General features: G+C 35.0%; 1 protein-coding gene across 1 annotated transcript in view; it reads left to right on the top strand.

The window, feature by feature from the left end:
* The window catches only part of USH2A (usherin), a 729,748-nt gene that overhangs the window by 520,971 nt on the left and 189,669 nt on the right, over positions 1–19,108 (top strand). Inside the window, exon 39 of the mRNA XM_034667668.1 lies at positions 36–204. Within this exon, the coding sequence (XP_034523559.1) occupies positions 36–204 (169 nt within the window). The remainder of the gene's footprint in view (positions 1–35; positions 205–19,108) is intronic.

The following is a 19,108-nucleotide window of genomic DNA, read 5'->3' as shown; positions in this document are numbered from 1 at the left end:
ACTAATATTTCTTTAACCCCAATTCCCACCTTCAGGTTTGTTGTAATGGAGTTCTCTATGACCCCCAGCCTGGGCACCACTGCTGTGAAGAGAAGTATATCCCGTTCGTTTTGAATTCAACTGCGGTTTGTTGTGGCGGCCGCATACGAGAGGCTCAACCAAATCATCACTGTTGCTCTGGGTATTACACTAGAATTCTACCAGGTGAGGGTCATTTTGAGGTGTGCTCAGTGTTGGGGAGCAAGAATTCCTGTCCTCTTCAAGGTCCTTCTCGCTGGACTAAAATCAAATTGACATGTGACAGATTAACAGGAGAAAATCAAATTTAATACTGTGCCTATGAGGAATCCACACAGACATGGATATTCCAAAGACAGTCAGGCAAAATGAGGTCTATATGTCACTCTGAACTAAGGGGAAGGGGGTAGGGATCTGGGACATCAGAGGAAAGGAATGTACTTCACAGGAGCGATAAGAAGAAAAGCAGATGTTTGATAATCAGATGTTTGCCCTGCCATACAGATGGGTCACTCAGATTAAATTTATCTCTACTAATAATCTTTATTCTGGGAAAAACCTCCAATTTGGATTCCTCTATGTAGTTAAGGGAGGGGCAAAAGTTTCNCGTTAAATATTAGGGAAACAAGCTGAAGCTTTTTGGTATAGATTAGTAAAGGCTGTATGCTTATGTAGAAAAATAAACCAACTATAAGTCCTTGAATGGATTTTTTTTTGGTAGATTTGTTCATAAAATCATGATTGGAGTTTATTTAATTCCCAGAACACTAGGGAATAAAATTTAAGCTACCTTAATAAAGTTTCTGATGAAAACCACTATATCTACACATACTTTGATACATGGATTCATTGATTGTTCAGACATTTTAGTTGGAGGTTTTTTTTTTTAATTATGTCACATTGTTAGTAGATTTACTATTCTACTTCTGTGACTACTATATACTATGGTAGCCAGCACCACAATAATGATAGCCTTCAATTCTTACTTTGGGAAGTACAATATAACATTGAGGATAAAAAGGAGTATGGGAAAAAACATTTCTTTATTACCTACTCTTATACAGGTGAATATTAACATGTTACAGGTCAGACAGAATTTTTATGAAGAATTAGGGTTCCCACTGGCACTGTTTAACATTTTATTCTAATATTTTATTACCATTTTGTCAAAATGTTCTTGTTTGAGCCAAAAAAAAAAAAATCTTCATATACCTTAAGATATCGATCCAGATTGTGGATCTGGATTCCCTGATCATGTTTACAAAGATCTTTTTTTTTTTTTCAACTTGGTCATTTTTGTCAATTATTTATGTAACACTCAAGTTCTTCCAGATTATGGCTATCATAAACGATCAGGTAACTTTAATATAGGATTAAATAAATGTTGTATGATGAAAATAATGACTCTCATCTCTCAAATCAAGTCACTGAATATTTAATTATGTATTAGAATGTTTAGCATAACTTCTGGGGCGCCTGGGTGGCACAGCGGTTAAGTGTCTGCCTTCGGCTCAGGGCGTGATCCCGGCATTATGGGATCGAGCCCTACATCAGGCTCTTCCGCTATGAGCCTGCTTCTTCCTCTCCCACTCCCCCTGCTTGTGTTCCCTCTCTAGCTGGCTGTCTCTATCTCTGTCGAATAAATAAATAAATTCTTTAAAAAAAAAAAAGAATGTTTAGCATAACTTCTAATAGGTGAAAAATCAAAAGACAAAATATGTGTCCTTGGTAACAGGTGATATAAAACATGCATATATGAAGCATGTAAATGTAATACACCAACACATATTTTGATCCACAACCTCCAACTAAAATGTCTGAACAATCAATGAATCCATGTATCAAAGTATGTGTAGATATAGTGGTTTTCATCAGAAACTTTATTAAGGTAGCTTAAATTTTAGTCCCTAGTGTTCTGGGAATTAAATAAACTCCAATCATGATTTTATGAACAAATCTACCAAAAAAAAATCCATNCAAAAAAAATCCATTCAAGGACTTATAGTTGGTTTATTTTTCTACATGAGCATACAGCCTTTACTAATCTATCCCAAAAACTTCAGCTTGTTTCCCTAATATTTAACATTCATTCCTATGGTATAAGAATGTTTCTTCTATTTTATTCTTAAANTGTTATTTTTCTACATGAGCATACAGCCTTTACTAATCTATACCAAAAAGTTTCAGCTTGTTTCCCTAATATTTAACATTCATTCCTATGGTATAAGAATGTTTCTTCTATTTTATTCTTAAACATCAAAGGAATGAAACCATCAATCCAGTTAATAATGGTGGTATTTCTCAGAGATGTCTTTTGTTTCAAATCAGCAACCAAAAGGTTTTTCAGCGTCATTCTCTTTGGTTCTAATGAGAGATGTATAGGTGTTAAACTCGTTACTATTCTTTGATTGCTTACCTTCNCAGCAACCAAAAGGTTTTTCAGTGTCATTCTTTGGTTCTAATGAGAGATGTATAGGTGTTAAACTCGTTACTATTCTTTGATTGCTTACCTTCATGTACCTGACTCAGATCCTCAAAAGCAAAACTGTTCATGTTATCACTAAAAATATAAGCAGTCTCACTTTACACCTATTTTCTGCTAGAAGAAGAAGTTACAATGGTGCGGTATTCTACGTGGTGTTTTCTAGACTTTACTAATTCACTGGCTTTTGCGGAAAAGTCAGACCCTTGAATGTCACTTAAATGTAGTCTTTCCTGTAGTTGATTATGCAGTGAATACAAAAGAGGTATCTGGAAAATGTGGAATTAATTTTGAGAGTTGGATAAAGACCTTAGAATAATAATGGTGACTATACAAGTCACCAATGAAACTGTTCTCTTGTAGGTGACATTAATTTCCTATCTACAGAGTCTTATTAGTGAATGTGTTATGTTTGTACCCCCAAGAAAATGAAATAATAGTTTTCTTTTTTTTTTAGCAGTCTATTAAAATGTCAAGGTTTATCTTGACTGCTGCTTTTTAATGTAAATGTTTGGGCTTAATTGAATTCCTAATATATGATGTCACTTGGAATTCTGATAGGGTTCAGTAATTTTGCCTGTAAAGATATATTTCTTCTTAAAATGAAAGTTATAACAAAAATACCATTTAACACAATGGCAGAAAAGTGGTCACATAAGTCATTGTAAGATTTTTATTGTAAGAGCTTTAAAGTATAGGAACTAAGCTTATGTGTGCTTGCTCTTGTCCAAAGTACCTACTGGAATGCTTTCTACATAAAAGTGCCCTATAACTATTTGTAATTGGTTAATTGTTGTAGTTGGAAATTTTAGAATTATAAAAATAGAATTTCTTGAATGTCAAAGTTCCACCACTTTTTTTGAAAATAATGAGAATAAAAATAATTATTATTTTACATTTACCTAGTATTTTGCAAATAGTAGGCTTTCTTTGCCATGCTAAATTGCAAGAGTATGTCATATCCAAATCTCTGGGGCTTTATTAAAATTTTTAACTTCTGCTTGTAGAGCCTATTTTAAAAATGCTAAAGATAGTATGGGTGTGTCATCTAGGCTGCATCATTCTGGCAAGTATTCTTAAGTGCAGAATTAAAGTTCTATACCATTAACCTGAGGGTAAATCATTTTATTCAGGGTTGATTCTTAGTGGACAGCTTGATGTTATGATTTCATTTATTTCAACAAATGAAATACTAATAGATCATTGAAAGTGCAATAAAGTTTTGGTCAATATTATGCCCTTATTGTTTACCAAACTCCCCCCTGAAAAATATACTCATATTTAGAATGAAATTGTTGCTCGACTTTGAAGAATCATGCACCCCCGAGAATATGATGATGTAAAGATATTTGTTATGGCAATTTCCAATTCCTATATTTCTTACCATAAAACATGTCCAACTATGATATTTAAAGAATAATTAAAGAGATTCCTGGGTGGCTCCATAGGTTAAGCTTCTGCCTTCAGCTCAGGTCATGATCTCAGGGTCCTGGGATCCAGCCCCATGTAGGTCTCATGCACTCTTTCTCATTCTCTGTCTCAAGTAAATAAATAAATAATCTTAAAAAAAAAGAATTATTGGAGAAAAAAATCTGTTTATGTCAGTCAAAAATTAAGATGTGTCAAAGTAAAGTGTATTTGGGGGGATTTTATATCCAGTTTATCACTCAATATAATTTATAATAGTATATTATATATATTATATTATACTACATAGTATATTAATATTATTAATATTTATTATTATAATTATTATCCACTGATAACATGATTTTATCAATTTGGGCATTTATTCTGGCTACAAGTAACAAGACACCCAACAACAGAGGCTTAAGTAAATAGTTCTAGAGATTGTAAATTGTTGCTGCATTGGTTCAGTTTTACCAAATAACATGGTGGCCTCTCATGATGATTCTTATGATCTTTCTCATGTGGCTGCAAGATGATTGCTGAAGTTGCAGACATCATGTTTATCATGAAAGAAAGTGGGGGCAGGTGATGGCTGTGCCAAGAAAGCTGAAATTGCCTAGGACCCTTCAGAGGCTCCCACTGTGATTGTCTGGCTGCATATCTATGAGCAGCTATGTGTGATCTGGGAAGGGAAGGCAAAAGAGAAGGTGATTTTAAGTAGAGATGAGGTCTGCCACATGTTCTAATTTCCACCTTATTTACCACATTATATTACTTGTGTCTTACTTTTCCTTATCCCACCAAAGTTTTCTGTTGATTTTCCTGATTAGCCAAAACAATGGCACTCTCTTCTCGTCTCTGTAATTTAAAGTGGGAGATCACTGGACTCTTGTCATGTGTTATCCTCCCAAAGGCTTACGTGGTTTTCATTGATTCTCTAAACATATTGTATGGTAGTAGCATCTATGAGCAGACATATATTAGTATATATATTCTTTTGCTTCAGCTTCTTAATTAAGAAGTTGTTAACCAAATGGACCTTTTGACCAATCTGAGAGATTAAGTGTAAGTACATGAGGCTGAGAGCAGTGATGTTAAATGTTGTCTTTTCAGAAGTATTGATTATTCTATCCATTGCAGATCCCTTCAAGTTGATTGGATGTCTCCAGGGAAGCCAAATGGCATCATTCTTGGATATGATGTCTTACGTACAAGATGGCATCCATGCCCTAAAACCCAGAAGTTAAGGAAGGACCACAGTGGTGAGCTCTGCAAGGCAGTGAAGTGTCAAAAACCTAAAACTATCTGTGGACACAGGTGCTATTCTCCTGAAGCTAAGGTACATCTTTTCATATGAGTCAGTGAAATATGTTTTTCTCACTAAACACTCCAGGTAAAATCACTTGCTTCTTAAGCCATGGTTTGTCAAGATCAATTTTTCCACTAGTCTATCAGGAAGACCCCGTGGAAAAGAAAGGATGCTTATAAAAACCCTCTCATCCTCAATGAGCATCTTAGCCGTCTCATTTTTCATCATCTTCACAGGAAATATTAGTTTATTGAAATGGTAAGGAACTCCTGAATTTGTATTTGATTGAATGACTTGAATTTTCCTTACAACAAATCCATTCAGCGACAAGTGGCTGTTTGTTTACACGACACTGATGAGTAACTGTGAGCAGGACCTTCCATGGTTTGTCAGAAATATTTTAAAATTATAGCCATTTGCAGATTAATGTTCATATTAGTTGCAGTTTAAGAATCAGCTCAATAACACAGCCAGACAGAGGAGTTTGTAAATGGCTTTTATTGACAAATGATGCAGAAAATCCTTACTTTGAAGGTAGGATTTCATCTAACGAAATAATGTTCCTATTTGTCAACAACAACATCGCACATTTAATGACTAAAGCTGTTACTAAATTCAAAAGATTCACTGCAAAAAGACACAGTAATTAAGAGAGTGAGTTGTTGAAGCAATACGGATCAAAATACAAATTATTACAGCTGACACTGGCCAAGCAGTGGCTATCATCTAAGAAATGTTATAAAACTAACAGTTACTAACTACACATTTTTTTGGACACCTAGGCTCCAGAATTGCCATTATGCTTAAGTTTTACATTATTTCTGGCCATTAAATGTACACTATCTGATAAACATACCTCCGTAAAATAAAATTAAATTTAGGATTTTTGAAGGGAAAAATACTAGAATAAATTTACCCATTAAAAATGTTCTCTAAGGGGCGCCTGGGTGGCACAGCGGTTAAGCGTCTGCCTTCGGCTCAGGGCGTGATCCCGGCATTATGGGATCGAGCCCCACATCGGGCTCCTCTGCTGGAAGCCTGCTTCTTCCTCTCCCACTCCCCCTGCTTGTGTTCCCTCTCTAGCTGGCTGTCTCTATCTCTGTCAAATAAGTAAATAAAACCTTTAAAAAAAAAATGTTCTCTAGGAGAAAGAAAGAAATCTTTGATGGATTAAGCAAAGGCTTATTTTTATTTTAAAGATGAAGGACACACACACAGGTATTGACAGTTAAGGAGAATAAAGGAAGTCAATTAAAATCTCAAGAGAAAGCAATCGTTTGTAAATTTCTGTTTAGAGTTAACTATGAATATGTACTTCTTGGGTAAGAGGTTGGAAAAAGAAAAGGGACTAAGAATTTTTTGACTAAATCACCACAGATGTCAGGAGGACCCGAAATACATACACAAAATTTACCATGTATTCAAACCCCAGTGAACGTCAGAACTGGAACACTCGTTAAACTGAAGATTGCAGGTCTCACCCCCAGAAACCCTGATTTGGTAAATCTTGGGTGGGGTGTGAAAATTTCTAACATGTTCCCAGGTGATGCCTCTGCATCTGTTCCAGGAACCATATTTTGAGAATCACGAGATTACAGTCTTGCTTTGGGAAACTACAGAACAAGGAAAAGTCTATTCAGATATTAAGTACACATTTATCAACTCAAGTTATTTAAATTTCCATGTATGTTTTCTAAGGCAGCTAACTTGAAAACGGAATTAGAAGATTAAGAAATATTCTGTTTATGTGGAGACCTCCCAAGAGAAATAATTGCTTGAACATGTCCCTTTAGGGACCCACTAATGATCTAAACCAAAGGGCATGAGAAAAAATTCGTAAGTTTCATGTGGCTAACAGAGCCTAAGAATGGCAACGGAAGGATGGGAGCGAACCAGTTCTAATGGGCCAACACTAAATAAACATTCCAGTGAAAATTCCACAAGAAAATGATAGAGAACATTGCCAAAGAAAAAGGCTAGTTGTGCTTCAGTGTCTAGAAATGTACTTTATGAGAATTGGACTTTAACAAATGCTTTAAGACCACACAACAAAGAGCAAGATTTTAGGTCGGTCTCTGTCATAAAACAAGAGAAAGGTATGCATTGTTTTACCCTGGTCAAAAATGACCAGCCTCGGGGTGCCTGGGTGGCTCAGTCATTAAGCTTCTGCCTTCGGCTCAGGGCGTGATCTCGGCATTCTGGGATTGAGCCCCACATCAGGCTCCTCCGTTATGAGCCTGCCTCTTCCTCTCCCACTCCCCCTGCTTGTGTTCCCTCTCTTGCTGGCTGTCTCTCTCTCTGTCGAATGAATAAATAAAATCTTAAAAAAAAAAAACGACCAACCTCCTTAAATCCCAAATAAACACATAACAATTTTTTGCTTAAGTCTTAAACATGGGGCATAATTTCAAAATTTTCTGTTCACACAGAGTATAGCATCAAAGAGAAGGATCACCCAGTTTATCTTTGGCATTAGACTAATTTTGAATCCCCACTGCTAATAACTAAATACAGAAAAGGAAATTTATTACAGTTGGTTTAGCGTGGCTACCTGAGAAACTGCAGGGGTATACTTTGAATTTAGGAGCCCTATTTCTTTGTTCTTTAAAAGTTTTTGGAAAATGAAGTACTATACTAGTGGTGCTTTTGAAGACTTAGTCCATGTTCTACCACCTTATATTGAGCTTGATTCACAAGCTGGTGCAAACTAGAAATAGCAATGCGCAAAATGGAAAAAGAGTAACACCTCTAAGTAGTGGTTGATTTTGCCTGCCACAGGAAGCTTCTAGCTAATTAACATGACTTATGCCAAGTGTAGGTTCTGAAGCTACATTTCAGTAACTATTTAGCATTTGATTTGTTATATATACAGAGTGTCAGTCTCTCAGACCTCAAGTGAGCATGCAAATAATTATTTGATTGTTCAAGCACATAATTTCTTCTACAGCTCCTGGAAAAAAACACATTGTTAAAAGGGCTTTTCAAAATTAATTTCCATATAAATTTCTTTTTTTAAAATACGGTGGCCTATGACATATACATATATATGTATTATACATATGTATGTAAATGTTAGACTCTGTTGAGATTGCCTTGTCTGAAGATTGGGTTCATAAATAAGTGATCATATAAATNAGAGTGTCAGTCTCTCAGACCTCAAGTGAGCATGCAAATAATTATTTGATTGTTCAAGCACATAATTTCTTCTACAGCTCCTGGAAAAAAACACATTGTTAAAAGGGCTTTTCAAAATTAATTTCCATATAAATTTCTTTTTTTAAAATACGGTGGCCTATGACATATACATATATATGTATTATACATATATATGTAAATGTTAGACTCTGTTGAGATTGCCTTGTCTGAAGATTGGGTTCATAAATAAGTGATCATATAAATTATAAGGAAAATGCTATTTATTATAAAAAAAGAAAGACCAATAAGAGATAGGTTTCCATAATTGTGTTTTCAAATTAAACAGTGATTAAAATAAAAACATATATATGAAGGCATTTTTTAATTTACAATTCTAAACTTTCTTTACATTGGGAGCACTGACATTCAAAAGAGAATTCATATTTATAGAATGTGATAACAGAGCACAAAGCATGATTGAAGTCTAAAAAAGCTACATTGTATCAAATAGCATATATAGAATTTAAATGATTCTGGGAAAATGCATTTTTCAAACTTTTGAATTTTTATCAATAATATACCACATTTGGTCTCAGGTCAAGGCTTATTAGAATATAATTGTATCACATGAGATATGACGGTATAGTACTTTAATTAAACTAATATTTCTTTAACCCCAATTCCCACCTTCAGGTTTGTTGTAATGGAGTTCTCTATGACCCCCAGCCTGGGCACCACTGCTGTGAAGAGAAGTATATCCCGTTCGTTTTGAATTCAACTGCGGTTTGTTGTGGCGGCCGCATACGAGAGGCTCAACCAAATCATCACTGTTGCTCTGGGTATTACACTAGAATTCTACCAGGTGAGGGTCATTTTGAGGTGTGCTCAGTGTTGGGGAGCAAGAATTCCTGTCCTCTTCAAGGTCCTTCTCGCTGGACTAAAATCAAATTGACATGTGACAGATTAACAGGAGAAAATCAAATTTAATACTGTGCCTATGAGGAATCCACACAGACGTGGATATTCCAAAGACAGTCAGGCAAAATGAGGTCTATATGTCACTCTGAACTAAGGGGAAGGGGGTAGGGATCTGGGACATCAGAGGAAAGGAATGTACTTCACAGGAGCGATAAGAAGAAAAGCAGATGTTTGATAATCAGATGTTTGCCCTGCCATACAGATGGGTCACTCAGATTAAATTTATCTCTACTAATAATCTTTATTCTGGGAAAAACCTCCAATTTGGATTCCTCTATGTAGTTAAGGGAGGGGCAAAAGTTTCTCTTCAGCCTGCACAGTCTCAATTGCCTTTAGCTCAGAATAATCTTCGTGCCAGAGTGTCCCATCTTGGGTGGCTGCCCTTGGCCCTTACATCAGTAATCTGGGAACCTGAAAAAGCCAACACATGACTCACGCCCATCAACTATTTCAAGCACCTCCTCAACAAAAATTTAATGACTAACACATAACCAGTGGCCTGCTTTAAATATCATTTCTTCTTTCGGCTTTGTTGAAATCTAAGCGAGACTAAGTACTAAAGGAGAAGGAAAACAAGGGACTTATGTTATCTACCACATAAGGAAATATATCAAGACCTGGTAACTCCCTTTATTTTGTGACTTTATTTCATTAACATGGCTAAATATTTTCACCATAAATTCTGTGAATTTCCAAGTGTTCCACTCCATGAAGCCATTCTTCATTTCCTTCATTTCTATTCTGGATTGCCATTGTCCCTGGATGGATTAGAAACACAAATTCCATTTATCTGACACTAGTTTACTGTCAGGCTACGTAGGGCAGAAAGAGGGTTGCCGCAAAGAAGAGCAAACAGGGATTTTTCCCACCTCACCCTTTTTTTCCCTCGTATCATCTGACTGGATAAGCACTGTCCCAATTTCAACCACACGAAACAATGTCCAGTGAATGTAATTGAAAATAAAGATAATAACAGTTGATATTTATAAAACACTAAGTCTCTGGCAGGCTCTGTTATTTAAAGGTTTTACATGTGATACCTTGTGTACTTTTCACAACTGTAGGAGATTGGTATTTTGTCTAAAGTTTATAAATAAGGAAACAGATTCAGAAAGGATCAGTAACATAGCCAGATTCAGAAAGGTGGGAGTGGAAGAGCTGAAGAGCAAATCTCAGCATGTCTTTCCAACATCCATGCTCAACTCTACTTGCTCTTTTTTTTTTTTTGATTCTGTTATTTATCATTTTTTCCAAGTTTTTATTTAAATTCCAGTTAATTAACATACAGTGTAATATTAGTTTCAGGTATAGAATTTAGTGATTCATCACTTACATCTAATACCTGGTGCTTGTCACAAGTGCCCTCCTTAATACCCATCACCCATTTAACTCATGCTCCCACCCACCTCCCCCCCAGCAACCCTCAGTTTACTCTCTATAGTTAAGAATCTGTGTCCCCTGATGTTTAAAGCAGCATTATCAACAATAGCCAAATTATGGAAAGGACCCAAACGTCCAGTGACTGTTGAATAGATAAGGAAGATGTGGTATATAGAATATTATTTAGCCATCAAAAAGAATGAAATCCTGCCATTTGCAACACTGTGGATAGAGCTAGAGAGTAATATGCTAAGCAAAATAAGCCAGTCTGAGAGAAAGAGACAAATACCATATGATTTCACTTATATGTAGAATCTAAGAAATAAAACAATAGGGGAAAAAAAGAGAAAGGCAAATATTTACTCTGAACCAAAATATGTTAATATGTGTTAACATAGTTTTTAAGGTGACTATTTCAGACTTCAAAACATCTTCATTACCACTACCGGCAGTTACTATTTATCCTGGAAAAGCCATTGACACACAGATTTTTTTCCCTACCACCTAAGTTTAATACCTATGTCTTCAGAAAACAGAAAACAGGTATGGGACAAAGAAAAGAAAGCTAAGTGTTCAGATGCCCAAGAAAAGCTGAATGCTCTGGGATACCTAGTTTAACAGGGAATTTATGCCAAAAATCCAGTTAATTCAGGTTATTGTTCAGTGTATCTTTTGTTTGGCATAAATATGTTTATCCCAGGTATGTGAAAGGAGAAATCTCTTTTGCAAAAATGCTAGAGCAAAAAGGGAAGGTAAAATAATTAAATATATGCAAGTTTATTCAAGGCAGAGACTCTCTTTCTACTCTTCATAATTTTTCCGTAATACTAATAGTCAAATCTGTCTTTAAAGCATTGCTGTTATTTCTTATTCTCTTGCAAAAATATTTTCATAATTGAATAACTCTTAATCAACTAGATTTTCCAAGTAAGAAAACACAATGGTGATGGAAATAATGATTCTGTAGAAAAGGGTTAACTTCTTTATCCCGGAAATTGTCATGCTAGCAACTAATCAAACTGCCAAATGCTTTACTCTCGCAAAGTAGTTTACACTTTGGGAGTTTTCTACTACATTTCCTATCTTCTCTCCCCTTCAAAACGTTGCCCTGAAAAATATAATTAAATAGATGAGATGCGCATATTCTGTTCTTCTTTCCTGTTGTTCAGACCAATGGACCAGACCAGGGTTTTCTCTAATTCTAACATAGGACTAAATAATACTGGTTTTATCCCCAAGTTACATTAAAATTTTTGATGTTATGATTTGCAGCAAACTGTTCAAACTCTGAGAAAATATTCTCTGTCCCTTAACATTGATGAAAAATAGGTTGTATCCGTCATGGCTATTAACTCTTAGATTTGCTTTTCATCTTTCTCAATCCTAACACAAAGTGTCAGATTTCAAATTAATAAAACAATCTACTTAAAAAAAAAAATTCCAGGGTGCCTGGGTAATGGGATCAGGCCCTGCATTGGGCTCCAAGCTCAGCACCAAAGTCTGCTTAAGACTCTCTCCCTCTTCCTTGGCTCCTCTGCCCTTGTGCTCTCTCCCTCCCTCTTTCTAATAAATAAATAAATAAATAAATAAATAAATAAAATCCAAATAAAATTTAACTCTTTTTCCTGAAAATAAAATAAGCCACGGAAGTCCAAAAGTCATTTGTTGACATTACACAAAACTTTTTAATACGTCATTTTTGAAACAAGAGTTTTCAAAACCTTCATGATCTGCACATGACACATGCTCACTCAAACCTCAAACATTTTAATAACTTCCAAACCATTGAGCATGGCCCATATTTGGATTCCTTTTAAGTAGTTCATTTTTCACAGTATTAGAATGCCTACCATGGTGTCAAAGAAAAAAAATACAATCTCATGGGATAATCAAAGAGAGTGTTTTGCTGCAATCATTTATCTCAATGTACCTAAATGAAGAGATTATATTGTGACCTCTATCCTCAGCCAATGGTCTTTATTAACTACTTTAACACTGTTTACATCTAGAAAGAAAGCATAGTGACCCCAAACTATCTTGTATCTAAATGCAATTAAAATTCAATCAGTACTCTGTCAATTCAAGGCTAAGATGGGTATAGGCATTTTGATATTTATAGATAAGTCTGAAATATTGGTTAATAATATTTACTTCATATTTTTTTCACAACTTTCCTTTATAGCACCCTACAATAAAGAGTGTCAGAGGAAAGAATCCTTATTCCACTCCCCTTTTTTATAAATATGCTAATGACCTCAAGCTAAATGTTAATGTGGGTCATTCTTTGATAAGAATAACAATTAACTGTGAAGACTGCATGGTAGCTTTTAGAGAGAAAACATTTTCAAGCCTGTCCTGAAATAGATTCATTTTGAGAGGTTAATGAGAAGGTGACTGATCCTTGTATCTTATGTCTAATAGACCTTTTCTGAGGGGAAAAAAAATCAGTTTTGCTTCTCATTGATATAATCCACATCTCTTTTTATAAAGCCTTTTCTTCTGTCAGTAACTGAATAAGAAAATATCTAAACCAATTAATATTTATTGTCCTCAAAACTGACCTTTAAAAAAATGTTGGTTTTCCCATATATATATATATATATGTATATGTGTGTGTGTGTGTGTGTGTACACTATGTTTCTTCTAAGCCCACTGTTGTCCTAAATGATATTTAATTAACTGGTGCTGCCCCTCTTCCATGTAGTACGTTATGTTAAAGAAAGTTTGCCAAGAAGAGACATTGCTGTCTGGCTGTGGCAACCACATTTGAGACCAAGTTTGAAAATCCCTTTACCCAGAGGAATGTAATAAGTACAATAACTTTACTGTTCACACTAAGCTTATTCCTCCTTCATTGGCCTGTAGTAGAATCATCACGAGAAATTTAGAATTTTCTTCTGTTTATACATACCATGTTATAGGATCCTTTCAAAGACTGTCAACTAAGCCTACTGTCCCCTGCATTCTAGGAATTCATACCTTGAGAGAAAACTGATTATGCTTTGGCCCACTCCTCGGTATTTTCCCTAGAGAAATGAAAACTTGTGTTTACACAAAAACTGCTCACAAATGTTTATAGCAGTTCTACTCATAATTGCCAAAAGCCACAAATAGCTCAAATGTCCCTCAGTGGGTATATCCACACAAAGGAATACTATCCAGCAATCAAAAGGAACAAACTATTAATAAATACCAAAAAGATACAATGCTGAGTGAAAGAAGCCAATCTCAAAAAGTTACATCCTGGGAGATTCCATTTATATGACACATGCAAAAGGACAAGCTGTGGTGATGGGGAACCAATCTGAGGTTGCCAAGGGTGATAAGTGGGAGGAGAGTGTGACTCTGAGAGAATAGCATGGAGTTTTGGGGGGGCGATGAAACTCCTTTGTATCCTAATTGTATTTTTACATCAAAATTCATAGAATTAAGCATCCCAAAAAAGGTCAATTTTAAATGGATGGTATTTTTTTAAATAAAAAAAAATTTAAGTTATATGCCTCCTTAGAATTCTATTTCTATTCTACAAATAGGAAAAGTAAGACATAGGAACAAGATCAAGTCACTCCATTAGTGGAGATTGAAATTTGTATGATTAAAAATTAGATTGAGCCATTAGAGATACTGTGTTATATATGTGATGTGATGACTTCATACATGTAACTTAATATGCTTTTCTGGTATATTGGTAGAGCAGAAAGAAATAAAATTTATCTCCATTAAAATTACATTGAAAATTCCCATTTAAAAAAAGCAATCAAAAATGTCCCAGTTGAAGACTAAGCTCATTATTTCAGGTAATAATGTATATGATCATATTCTAATACAAAACCCCCAAATTCTGTATAGGGTTTTGCTGTTTGATGCTGAGTAACTAGTAGATAAAAATGATGAGCTTTGGAGTCAAACTCCCTAGCTTCACAGCTCATTTCTTTCACTTATTAGTTGTTTGACCTTCATTAAGTTACTTAAACTAAGTAATATGATTAGGAAACTAATGTCTCTGATTTCACTGACTTCTAGAATTAGAACCTCTAAAGCTTCCATGTGCAAATAGAAGGAAAGGTTTATAGTAATTGGGGAGCATAAGAGTACACGGAGTTAAGAGGCACCATGTAGGCGACAGAAGATAGTCTCTTATGAATCATTCTAGAGCAAAGACTCATGTGTGTCCACTTTCATCAGATTCTATTAAAGGGCAATTGGTTCATAAAAGCTAGGAATCAAATGTCTAGTGGACATTGAGATCCTATGAGCCTAGGGATCCTCATTGATTCTTGTTGATTCTAAGAGACCAAGCAATCCTTTATCTAAGCTGACTTCCAGCAATTAACTGGGGAAATCACAAATAGCTTTCAACCTTTAAAGAGAAAGAGACTTTCTATTTTGCATGACATCACAGTCTCAAATCTAGACCCCGGGAAACGTGCTTTGTTCTGAAAACACAGATGCTTGGAAACTGTCATTTCTGTGCTACCACTGTCAACAAATACAGAGAATCAATTTGTCAAGCTTTCTCAGGAACATAACGGAAGATCATCCACACATTGTGTAAGCGTGGAGTTTTAAAGAGGAAATCAAGTATCGTCAGTATATTAGTTTCCGAGGGCTCCTGTAACAAATTACCAGAAATGTGGTGGCTTAAAACAATACAGTTTTATTATCTGACATTTCTCATGGTCAGAAGTTCCAAATGGGTCTCACTGCGCCAGAAGCAGTGTGTCAGCCAGGCTGTCTTCCCTTCTGCAGGAGAGAATCCTTCTTACCTTTCCACCTTCCAGAGGCTGCCCACATTCCTTGCCTAGGGGCCTCCTTCCATCTTCCAGCCTTGCAATGGCAGTCAAGCCTTCCTCACATAGCATTATCGAACTCAATTCCATCTGCTATTTTAATCCCCCTTTGCCATATAGCGTAACATATTCACAGGTTCCAGAGTTTAGTACATGGACATCTTTGGGAGGTCATATTCTGCTTACCACACTAATGCTATGGTTAAATAATTATGAGAATTAAAGTGGCATTTCTACTTGGGGCATAACTATCCCAATTGAATAAAAAAAAGACACTAGGAGTCTGAGTGTAAGAGTATATGAAAAACTGCTGAGCATAGATCTATTACCTAAATTAAGCAGCTGTCTCTGGGATTGGAGAGAGAATGGTATTAGGTTGGGAACTACAGGAAGTGAGGAAGCACAATCTTCTTAATGGCCCTTAAATCTCGGACAAAGTGGTATACAAGTCATTTAGTTTTTGGATAGAATGAATAAGATATTGTAAGAGTTACTATATGGAATAACAAGTCTTTTCTGGAGTTATGTGGGTACAATGGACCTGATTTTCTGGAATAACCACCATTTTTAGTGAATTTTTAGCCAGTTTCAAGAAAGACATAGTCAGATTTATAAAGACTTTTAGGGGGTTAGCCTCCTCTATGAATCCCATACCTAAACTCTTCTTGCCCCAGTGGCTCTTGAAGACAGATTCAAGGTCTGAAATGTAGATCATGGCGTCATCAGGTATGAGATAGTCAGTCTGTGCCATCATCAAATGATAGGCTGGGATTCTGCTGGGAGTTCCAGAAAGAGGCTTTGAATCCACATTTAGCACTAGCATCCCATGTACAAAGTGGATCTCCTCCCATCAAATGCACCAGAGTGGAAAAAATACAAAGTTAGCAAAAAAGTGTGTTGATTAAAGAAAAGACAAAGACAAAGGGAGAGTCTGAAAGGTATTTGAAATGTCTATTTCCAAAACAGTTTGGTTAGTCCTAGGAAGGAATGATAGAAACATAGTAGAATTTATGGTAGGTAATGTAGCCCCAATACCAATTAGATATGAAAACTTCATTTTCTACAACCGCATGAAAAGCTCTTTTTTTGTGTTAAAGGCACGTATGGATTGACCAGAGCAGGTACTTTCACAGAGAGAGGTTCTTATGTCAATGTTTGTCCTTTTCTTCTTTTGATCCTTGCTAGCTAAAGTAGAACAAATGTTCTTCCAACTTCCCTTTTCCTTATAATAATGACAGTCATCTTTGTGTAGACTAGACATAGATATGTCCTTGTTTTTGACTTTACTTAATTGCCTAATCTGAAAAGCTATTAATTTGATCTATTTTTTTCCTTTTTTCTGAGCCAAAGTATCTTCCAAGTGGTCAGCAAGTTCTTATAATTTAAAGAGAAGGCATAGTCTACTATCTTATCTTCTGATCTGAGAAATTATCAAATCTTGACTTCCGTTGAAAGCAGAGTATTCCTAGTGGTAGCTAAGTGGTCTCTGAGACTGCATATAAAATTGCATAAATAAAATTATCTCTGTTCACAGGAATGCCTTTTTATAGAGTCAACAGAGTCTTTTGATGCATAACACTTTTAAATTTGATGAAGTATGACAAATCTATTTTTCTTTTGTTGTCTTGAACTTTGATGTCATAACCAATAAATTATTGTCAAATCCAATGTCATGAAGATTTACCCTTACGTTTCTTCTAAGAATTTTATAGTTTTAGCTTTTACATTTAGGTCTTTGGTCCATGTTGAATTAATTTTTGTATATGGTATAAGGTAAGAGTTCAACTTCATTCTTTTACTTGTGGGTATTTACTTTTCCCAGCACCATTTGTTGAAAAGATGGTCGTTTCATCATTGAATGGTCTTAACACCCTTGTTGAAAATCATTTGGTCATTTTTTAAAGTTTCATTTCTGGGCTCTCTGTTCTATTTCATTGGTCTGTATGTCTGTCTTTGTACTGGGACCACACCGTTTTGATTATTAATTGTGTCTTTGTAGTATTGATTGTATCTTTATAGTAAGTTTTGAAATGAGGAAGTGTGAGACCTCCAACTTTGTTCTTTTTCAAGATTGTTTTGACTATTTGGGGTCCCTTGAGATTCCTTTGCAACTTGGAGATAGATTTTCTATTTATGCAAAAAATATTGTTGGTATTTTGATAGAGATTTCATTGAATCTGTAGATTGGTAGTATTGACATCTTAACAATATCATCTTCTGATCTATCTTATATGTAGAAATGGGATATCCAATTTATTTGTGTCTTCTTTAATTTCTCTCATCAACTTTTTGTAGTTTTCAGTGTTTAAGTCTTCCACCTTCTTGGTTAAGCTTATTCTTAAGTATTTTTTAAACTACTGTAAATGGTATTGCTTTTTAAAAAATTTCCTCTTAAGATTGTCATGCTTAATGTATAGAAACACAACTAATTTTTACATGTTGGTTTTGTATTCTGCAACTTTGTCGAATTCTTTTATTAGTTTTGACAGGTTTTTTGGAGGAATCTTTAAGGTTTTCTACATATAAGATTGCATTTCTGTGAACAGAGATAATTTTATTTCTTCTTTTTCATTTGGGACGTTCTTCATTTCTTTTTCTTGTCTAATTGCTCTGGCTATAAATCCCAATATTATGTTGAATAGAAGTGGCAAAAGCTGACAGCCTTGTCTTCCTGATCTTAGGGGAAAAGCTCTCGCTGTTGATTATAATGTTAGCTGAGGATTTTTCATACATGCCTTTATTGTGTTACGGCAGTTTCCTTCTATCCCTAGTTTTTTGAGTGTTTTTATAATAGAGTGGTGTTGAATTTTGTCAAGTGTTTTTTCTACATCATTTGAGGTAATCATGTGTCTTTCTTTATTCATTCTGTTAATATGGTATATCACAGTGACTTTCATATGTTGAGTCATCTTTGTATGCTTTCTGGGGGTAAATCCCACTCGGTTATGTTGTATAATCATTTAAATGTGCTCTTGAATTCAGTTTGTTAGCATTTTGTTAGGATTTTTACATCAAGTCTCATAAAGGATATTGGTCTGAGGTTTTTGTTTTGTTTTTTTCTTAAAATGTCTTGTCTGGTTTTGATACCAGGGCAAGCTGACCTCATAAATTTTGTTAGGAAGTATTTATTCCTCATCAGATTTTTAGAAGAGTTTGAGAAAGATTAGTACCAATTCTTCAAATCTTTGTTAAATTCACCAGTGAAGCCATCTGGTCCAGAGTTTTTCTTTGTTGGGAGGTTTCTAATAAGTGATTCAATCTTGTTAATAGTTATAGGTCTATTCAAAATTTCTATTTCTTCATGATTCAGTCTTCTAGGTTGTATGTTTCCAGTAATTTGTACATTTCATCCACTAGGATGGATTTTTGATCAATGAATATGGACAAGAAAGACTTCAAGGATACCTGCAAAGAGTTCTTGTCCTATTTTTATATTATTTACATATGTATCCACAGATAAATATTGTCCCATATTTTTAATATCATTTTGATAAGCAATTCATCTTGTTTTTACTAACCAAGTTTTGGCGTATCTCAACCTCACACATAGATAAACAAATTGATAGAGATCAGGAAGTCCAGGACTATAAATTCCTAAGGCAATCC

Source organism: Ailuropoda melanoleuca, chromosome 8 (genome assembly GCF_002007445.2).
Source record: "Ailuropoda melanoleuca isolate Jingjing chromosome 8, ASM200744v2, whole genome shotgun sequence".
Classification (NCBI taxonomy): Eukaryota; Metazoa; Chordata; class Mammalia; order Carnivora; family Ursidae; genus Ailuropoda; species Ailuropoda melanoleuca.
This window is presented reverse-complemented; position numbering and strand designations above follow the sequence as displayed.